This window comes from Festucalex cinctus, chromosome 18 (genome assembly GCF_051991245.1).
Source record: "Festucalex cinctus isolate MCC-2025b chromosome 18, RoL_Fcin_1.0, whole genome shotgun sequence".
NCBI classification, from domain to species: Eukaryota; Metazoa; Chordata; class Actinopteri; order Syngnathiformes; family Syngnathidae; genus Festucalex; species Festucalex cinctus.
The window spans coordinates 21,848,129-21,857,402 of record NC_135428.1 but is presented as its reverse complement, the minus strand read 5'-3'; the positions used below and the strand labels follow the sequence as shown (position 1 = coordinate 21,857,402).

General features: G+C 39.1%; 1 protein-coding gene and 1 long non-coding RNA gene across 6 annotated transcripts in view; both read left to right on the top strand.

Annotated features, from left to right (window-relative positions):
• The first annotated feature begins 1,262 nt into the window (after window positions 1–1,262).
• LOC144005828 (uncharacterized) lies at window positions 1,263–3,250 on the top strand. Its single transcript, XR_013279666.1, has 4 exons — window positions 1,263–1,381; window positions 2,809–2,932; window positions 3,043–3,076; window positions 3,164–3,250. It is a non-coding gene; the product is annotated as an uncharacterized LOC144005828 (long non-coding RNA).
• A 2,490-nt stretch (window positions 3,251–5,740) lies between these two features.
• The window catches only part of usp25 (ubiquitin specific peptidase 25), a 267,458-nt gene continuing 263,924 nt past the window's right edge, over window positions 5,741–9,274 (top strand). For 3 of the 5 annotated variants that reach the window (XM_077504216.1, XM_077504215.1, XM_077504214.1), the window contains exon 1: window positions 5,742–5,991. In XM_077504216.1, the coding sequence (XP_077360342.1) occupies window positions 5,950–5,991 (42 nt within the window). In that variant the 5' untranslated portion in view covers window positions 5,742–5,949. Of the gene's footprint in view, window positions 5,992–9,274 lie in introns of all 5 variants that reach the window. The other 2 variants (XM_077504218.1, XM_077504217.1) reach the window with 2 other exon arrangements.

Genomic DNA, 9,274 nt, shown 5'->3' with positions numbered 1-9,274 from the left:
TTTGCGCATGCGCGAGTGAAAACAAATCCAATTTTTTAGGCATTTGGGCCACGTTACCAATTCATTAGAAAATTAAGTAGACAAAAAACAGTGTTTATTCGTAACTTTTACTATTTATTATGTCTGCCGTGCATGATTTAGGTTCGTTATTTTCGCCCCATAATGCAATGCGGTATGACGCTGGCGCACGAGTACCACAGCAATCGATTGGCGGGACAGAGCCTCGCCGACAGGGAAAAGCCAGTAAGTAAACATCGTTTGTTCATATTTTTTTTATGGCTTTATTGTTAAGTCGACCATGCATGATTTCCATTTGGCCAACTGGTTGAATCGAATGCCAAACGCAGTGGTGACTTTGCCGTGAGCGACAACTCGCCATCAATCTATCGAAGAGAGGGAGCCGCGCACATTGTAAGGCTCGCGGCAATATAACCGATTCAAAGCAGCCTACGCATCATGTTAAAATTACTTCTTGACGGGCAAGCTATTGCAATCACGGTAAAATAGCCGTTGACGCCAGGTCAAGAATATATCACGAAATCACAGCTGTTCACGGCTAATTAACACTAGCAGGAGAAGAATTGCCAGTCAAGGCAAAATAACCACAGCCTTATGTTAAGCGCTAACGCTGCCCTCCATTTACCCTCGATTGGAAAACCCCCTTTCTGTCATTTTTGTTCCAAATGTTGAAGGAATATTTTAGGACAGGAGTCACCAAGGTAGTCACCGACCTCATAGGTAGCCTGCTGGCCTTTTCCAAAAATAGTTCACCGGTGATGGGGCATTGCGATTTTCTAGAGATGTTGTATAAGTAATGTTAATGTAAACAATGGTAGATATTTTGAGAAATAAAATGCTGCATATTGCTGTTTATCTGTTGTAAATATTGTGATCAGTGTCTTCACATAAATGAATTTCATGAATTATTAATAGTTTTCACAATTTCAAACAAACCTTTTTAGAATTAATTATTTTTTAAATTATTTCACTGGTTACTCACTGAACCCCTTTTGAATGTATTTGACCAATACCAAACCCCATACCGCCCCACATCCCCATAATGCCACAGGGTCTTGGCATGCACAAGTCTGCACAACAGGCACTAATCGGCAATCAGTAGGTAGACGGGATGAGCACACCAGCACTCCCAACAGAAAAAAGTAAGTGTGTCTATATAAATGGGTGTATATTTACATATATATATATATATATATATACATATTTTTTATAATGCTGACAATTTCTGAACGTCTCATTGACAGATTAACAGTCGTTGGCAGATAATTGTAAGGAAATGGAGAGCGGAATGGAGGCACTCTGTGCATTCTCGCGACGCCGCAATATTAGCGAGGACAACATAGAAAAAATACAAGATGACAAAGTAGGTTGCCTAAAGATTTAGCTCCATTCACTGTTGCTAAATATTACACACTATGCTCTATAAATATACATAGCTCAACTGTCATGTTTATGAAAAACATTCTCCAAAGGGCTCTGCCTCTTTTGTGCTCTCGTTCCACACTTTGGCTGAGCCCACATTGATTGTCCCCTCAGCCCAAGAATATTACCCCCAATTCATTTGTGGAATTGTACGGAGCTAGTGCCAGGGTATGGAAAAAAGAAAAATGTATTTATTTAGTTATTTTTCTGGGAGAGGGTGTAATCTGTACCCACAGTTTAGTAACCTGTACCCACAGTTTACCACATCAATAAGAAACAAAAACGAACACTCAAATATTTAGACAAAAGTTTGATTGTTTTTTTTTGTTTTTTAAACTGGTGTAGTGTGCAGTATGAAACAGGTGAGAAACTCCATGCCATTTTGATTTTGTGGAAATGAGAGCAGGTTAAAAAAAAGTGTTTTTTTAACTGTAGACAACGAGGAAACCATGGTCTTCACCAATGCAAAACTGAGAAAACACTGCCATCTTCAGGCCAGAAAATGCAACATGACGTCACGATACAGTTTGTTCTTTGTGTGTTCTTTTTCGTTTCTTATTGAAATGCTAAAAAGTACTTATTAGTGCCCCCCCCCCCCCCGCCACAAAAAAAAAACGTTTTTTTCTTACCCTGTCACCAAAGAGGCTCCGTAGAATTTACCAAAATAAAGGGAAATTACACAATTCTGTGGAATTACTGTCCCCGTGCTGAAAAAAACTTTACAAGGTTAAAGTATTATTACATATTCCATCCATCCATCTTCTTAACCGCTTGTCCTCACAAGGGTCGCAGGGGCACCGGAGCCTATCCCATTATTTCATATTTCATAATTTATATAGGTGTCATTTCAATACATGTTTCAAAGTACATGCCCGTGCATCCTTGCAGTTGCTGTTTTTAGCGACCTTCTGCTTGTGTGCAGCAGATTTTGACGTGGCTACAAGCAGTTAATCACAAATCCAGGTGTGGAACAAAAAATTAATACAATTTAAAAAATAATAAAATTGCATTAAACAAGGATTTTGAACAATACCACCCCTACCTTAGATGTTGTGTGAACAATACGACCCCTACCTTAGATGTTGTGAACACGTAGCAGTGTCCATGATTTCACAGTAGCCACAAATGGTCTAAAAAAATAAATCTATTGAATGTGACACCTACAACTGCCTTGGTACATACATGTAGTACACCCAGCCTATGCACACAATGTTTAAGATGTTCTGAGTTCATAGTCTACCATTTGCATAGATTTGCTAGTAAGATTGCTTTACTAACTTTTCGGCGATCTGCTAGCAGCGTGTGCAAATGTGCTGATATACACTAGAACATCTATTACCTATACAAACGTGAATGTATATTTTATAGATCGTGCTCACAGCAACGTCCGACCGCTGGTTCTACGACAAAGAAAGGTAAAAAAACAATACACCGCAACAAGCTCCCCCTCATAGGGCCCAAAGTGACCCTTCTCACAGTGAGCAGAACAAAGGTAAAAAGGAAAAAAAAAAAAAAGATAAATAATAATAATAAATAATAAAAATAATATAAATAATAAAAATAATAAAATATTTGATGGTAAACGTCTTCTATAATTTACAGAATGTGCATCAACCAATACATCGAAGAAAAAAAGGTAAACATGCGCACACACACACACACACACACACATTGCATCACAGTGCTCTAAAATAATATATGATATTGAAATGTATATTTGCAGATCCCAAAGATTCTGGCTGGCTTGAAGTTGATGAATTCGGCTGGCAGCCAACCATCTTCCCCTTTGCTGCAAAACCAGGACCAAGGGAAGCTGCAGCAGAGCTGAATTCCCACCTGCCAGCTGACATCCTGGAGCTCTTAATCACGGATGAACTTCTCCAGCACATCGTTCATCATACCAACCTCTACGCAAATCAGTCCATGCAGAAGCAGACTGACAAAAACTGTTGCGCACGTGTAAATAGTTTGCAAAGAGTTTTCCAAATTGTTTGTTCGGATTCCTACTGTTGCATGTAAATAAACTGTTATTTTGCAATCAAAAAACATTTTTTATTGTTGGGGTAGTGTTTTAGAGAAGTTTAGGTGTTTGTAGAATCACTCATGCAAAAAAAAAAAGTGCCAAATTCACTAGAGTGCATGAAATAACGTTTCACAAAAAGCTTGATTTCTCCGTATTTTGGAAGAAAATAGAGGATTTGGGTGAAACGAAGGTGTTTTCTATTGTTGATTACTGAAGATCCGAATCAGGTAGAAACAAACTTTTTTTAGATGAAAGATGAGACTTCAATCTTTCATTTGGTAGTATCCGCGTTTCCATAGTCCTAACACAACATTTTCTGTGGAGCTTGAAAGATCGGTAAAATTCTGTAAATCAGCTGCCAGTATAGGGGTTACCTTTTCCGAAAATGGCTGGCAGTCAAAGAGTTAATGTCCGAAGGCTCATGTGAATTCCATGAAGAGAGGAAAGTGAAATCAAAATTTCTTTATGATTAAGTCCCAATAAGAAATATGTCTTCAGCAAGTCATCCATATGCTCCTGTTCATTGTCCATGTTGAGAATATTTGTAATCCTAATTCTTTCACACCTGTAAAACATAAAAACAAAGTTACTTGGTTTGCCAGCCAGAGGGGGACATGCAACACATAAGTTCACAGGAACAAATACAAAATGTGCCATGAAGTTCTGAGTGTTGAGCCGCTCCATTACTATGGTGTGTGCTGTCTGAAGGGCAGGACCACCACTATTAGGATATGAAATTGGTCTAAAACAGGAAAAGCATGGAATCAGACTTGCCAGGTAAGAATCAGCCTACTGTTGTAACATCATAACAGGGTATTCTTCAGTTAGTTGTAATTCTATTATTATTATTATTATTATTATTTTACTACAATACTCTATAGAGAAACTGTGAATAAAGCACATACATGAAAACATGCCATCCCATGAGACATGATTATCATGTACAGTACTGTATTAACAGTTTAGTGTAAAGTTTTGGCAGTGATCATTTTAGAGTGACTGGCAACTCGCTACTAGCGTTATTGTGCCTTGAACGTCTCTAATTGGTCAATCGCCGGAGCGATGTATTCTTGACCTGGCGTGAACGGCTATTTTACCGTGATTGCAATAGCTTGCCCGTCAAGAAGTTATTTTAGCATGATGCGTAGGCTGCTGTGAATCGGTTATATTGCCGTGAGTCTTACAATGTGCGCGGCTCCTTCTTCTTCCTGTCTTTCTTCGATAGATGGCGAGTTGTCGAAATCATGCAAGGCCGACTTAACAATAAAGCAAGAAAAAAGAATTATGAACGACGTTTACTTACTGAATTGTCCCTGTTGGTGGCGAGGCTCTGTTCCGCCGATCGATTGCTGTGGTGCTCAAGTGCGGAAGCGCCATACCCCATTGCATTATGGGGCAAAATATGACGAACCAAATCATGTACGGCAGACATAATAAATAATAAAAGCTACGAATAAACAATGTTTTTTATCTATTTAATTTTCTAAAGAATTGGTAATGTGGCCCAAAAGCCTAAAAAATTGGGTTTTGTTTTCACTCGCGCATGCGCAAATAATACCCCGTGGCATCATGGGAAGGTATGCTAACTTTGTAGCATGTAGCCTACATGTACGTTCGAACATATTTGCGAGTATGTTCGAACATATTTGCGAGTATGTTCGAACATATTTGCGAGTAGCCTATGTTCGAACGTATTTGCGAGTATGTTCGAACGTATTTGCGACTATGTTCGAACATATTTGCGAGTATGTTCGAACATATTTCAATACGTTCGAACATATTTGCAAGTATGTTCGAACATATTTGCGAGTATGTTCGAACATAGTCGCCAGCCAAAAATGTTTACTCCACATTGGCAGCTCTACGCTTCCGTAAAATTGTAATACACAATAATAGATATATTTCACAAGACTTTATATAGCCATGAAAGTCATACGACATTTCTGAATTGTTTTATTTATTGACTTATTGAGGGCCTTGTGAGGTGGAAAAGCGCTATATAAATGAAGTGCCATTTATTGACTTGTTTATTTTTAGCTCCCTCACGCGTGCACGCTCGCACCTCGCAAGATAGCTTACACTTTGAAAATTCTCTCAGGTTGAGGTTGAGTGATAACTGAGTGTGAGGAAAAAACAGATAATGCAAGGTGTTTACATATTTATCAAAATACAAGCCGTAGGCTAAATATAACCTGCAATGGTAAAAACATTTGTCGCTAAAATTAAACGTTATTACTTATGTGCCTTACTTTAATATGGTTCGTGACGTCACCGCGTGCACACAGACATGAGTAATCGATACCAGATCACAGGGAGGGGGGTGGCAATGTTTTCATGCATGCCAACAATCTGGCCAACTCACTCTGCCATGGCTCCCGTAATTTCGCCGAAGGATTCCCACCGTTTTTAAGTCACTTGAGCGAAACTAACTCGTGCGTTTTGCTGACCCTGGTTTTATTTGGTCAACATTTGTCTCTGAAACGGCCATGACGGTGGAGCAGAATGTCCTCCAGCAGCATTCTCAAAAGGTAAGCTTAAAGCTAACTGTGGCTACATAACTTTATGTATGTGAAATGTAATGTTTTGAGGTTGGTCGTTTTTAATAAAATGCGTTTTGAGTGGTTTGCATCACCATACAGCAGCGTTATATATGGAGGGTACGACTTGCAATTTAGGCGAAGGCGATTTGTTTACAAGAGGCCTTGTGTTGTCGTAGCACACTAGTCAATGTTTTGCTAATTGTTAGCTAGTGTTAGCAGTCGAGCCCATGTTTTGCAGTTTTTGAATATTGCGTAACTATTATAGGCGTTCTACTTGCTGACCTTTACGAACGAGCTTTTGATCGGTTTACCGGTTTAGTAACAGTAGCCAACCGTGACGTCCGTAGAAATAAGCAACGCCAAGTGTCATTATCATGCAAGTTCACTTACTGTCATTAACCTATTAATTAAAATCCAGAGCGAGTCAGTTTTTTTATTTTTTATTATTATTGGTATATTTCGCTATAATAATATGTTAGAACTAGCCACACTGTGTTTTGTTTGAAAATAATGTTCTCCGTTTTGGGGCGTGCTAATTTGTTGAGGTTACGCATGTCCAAAGTATTTGATAGCTTTGTTTACATAGCATGGCTAGCAGCGATAGCAGAGTCTTCATGCATAGTGGAGATTTAGCAGCCTGTATCTGTCACTTGGCTTGAATGAGCACGCACAGGCGTAGACACAGATAGAGGAAAAGGACAATATACCAGCGGTTCTTATCTTTTTTCATTCATTCATCTATCTATCTATCTATCTATCTATCTATCTATCTATCTATCTATCTATCTATCTATCTATCTATCTATCTATCTGTCAAACTTTCAGCCAAGTACCCCCTAACCAACTTAAAACAGTTTGGGACGTGGGGGTGGGGGGGGGGGGGGCAAACAAAAAAACAAACAAACACTTAAACCTAGAGCTCAAGGGCCCTCGCAGCTCGTCCCACTGTGTTGCACATTGGGGTATACTGACATTGAAATTTACATTTTTTGAAAATGATGGAATAAACCTTTACATCTTCCATCAATCCATTTTCTTGGCCGCTTGTTCCTCACAAGGGTCACATGGGGTGCTGGCGCTTATCTCAGCTGGCTCTGGGCAGTAGGCGGGGGACACCCTGGACTGGTTGCCAGCTAATCGCAGACCTTACATCTTGATCTTTGTATTGTTTTGTGCCAGTCCTGCTGTGTTTTCAAAATTTCATGAGTTTTCATGCATGTTTAGACAACCAATATCAGCGTACTATTGAGAAATAAACAGTACGTACTGCGTAGCAACAGCATTTGGTGGAGTAAAGAGTTTTTTGCTTTTGAATCGTTGACACACCCACAGTCAAGTCAATCGGATAAAAACTGTGGGATGAGAGCTTTAAAATGTGACCCGACCTCTCTAATAGGCCAAAAATGGGGCAAAATTAGAAAGTAAATACAAAATGGCGGACTTTCTGCTCGGTTTAACATATGGCTCAAAGAGGTTTTTTTTTAATATAAGTCTTGGCCTGTTAGATATGCTTCCAACTTTTTGTACTTCTAAGTTAAATATAAAACCGGGGCTGCTTTATTTATCAGACATATGGCGGATATAATAAGTATAATAATAAGTATACACAGCACTGTTTAAATACTTTTTTTTTCAATGTAATAATAAAAGACCACAATAAAAAAATAAATAAATTCCAACTATTCCCACCATTAATGTGATTATAAACTGTACAACAACAACAAAAAAATCTCCCCCAAGAAGGTCAAGAAAAGCCTACCAGAGCAGGTGAGTTACATGGTGGCAAGTGTGTGCTGACTCCTATTTTGACATGATTTTGAATGTGACTGGTTAATTCTGAACACAGCGTCATCCCCATGTATCAGAGGGTGTGCAAACTTATGCAACAACATCACTGTTGTTTAATTTTTCGTCCTCTAGCAAAATAATAATAAAAAAAAAATCAGTTGACTTGTGCAGCTGACTAGGTAGGGATGGTTACCGAAGAAGATACTTTTTGTGGTATGGACCGATTTGGGTCCGGTTCATCCGAGCACCGATTCATGTCAAATTAAAACGTAACCATGTTTCGGTTCTGAAGCATGTCTTGTGACTGTGCAGGAGTAGAACACTTGATGATTTTCCATGGCGCACTTGAACGCAACGTTTACTTAGACCTGCGTACTGATGTCACCCACTCATGCAGGATTTTACATGCTAAGAATAGATTTTTGTGGTACCAAGCTGAACAAATACAGTTTGTGAAGTATAACAGCCTCCACGCTGGGCGGCGTCCATCCTCGCTACACCCGCACACGTCACCCGCACCGAAACTGAGAGGTCCGTCTTCCCCCACCGAATCTTTTTTTTTTTTTCCCTTTTCTATATTTGAGTCCAATGTACGTGGGTTCGAACTTCAAACTCAGCGTGTGGCAGGCTTTGAACACAATATTCTGTGGGCCTTGAAAAATCAGTCAGTAAAACAGCCGGGAGCGAACGGACTTGCTTCTGTGAAAATGGCTGGGAGTGAATGAGTTAATTTATTTGTATTAATTATACTTACTGCGATTGGCTGGCGACCAGTCCAGGGTGTCTCCCGCCTACTGCCCAGAGCCAGCTGAGATAGGCTCCAGCGCCCCCCGCGACCCTTGTGAGGAATGAGCGGTCAAGAAAATGGATGGATGGATGGATGGATAATTATACTTAAGTAATTGTAAAATGTTAGGCCTTTATGTTTACTATTCCTCTCTGGCTCATTTGTTTTAAATTTTAAATCTTTATTTGTCAAATTGTATATGTTGAAAAGTAATTGTTAAATTGATTTTTTTTTTCTTCAAAGATTTTACTGTTAAAGTGCGCTTAACGCGAGCTTTGCAGCAACAGCAACAACCATCCTCTGCATTAGGGATGTTACGATATCCAAACATCATGATTATCACGATATGAAGGTCACGATCTGATAATTATCACGATATTGTGTGTGTGTGTGTGTGTTTGTGTGTGTGTGTGTGTGTGTGTGTGTGTGGGGGGGGGGGGGGGTTGGTGGTGATATTTAAAAAAAAAAAGGTCACAATATTGTAAAAAAAAAAAAAAAAAAAAAGCTCATACTAAAAAAAGCACAATATTGTGCTTTTGTACATGATAACAATGCATATAAAACCACCTACAATTTCTAATAACAATATTGAGGCAATTACTTGCTAATGCAAGCACACATTGATTGCTTCACAAGCAAAATTAGGTTCCCCTTCACCTGACAATTAGCACAGATTTTAAACATAGGAGGCCAAAA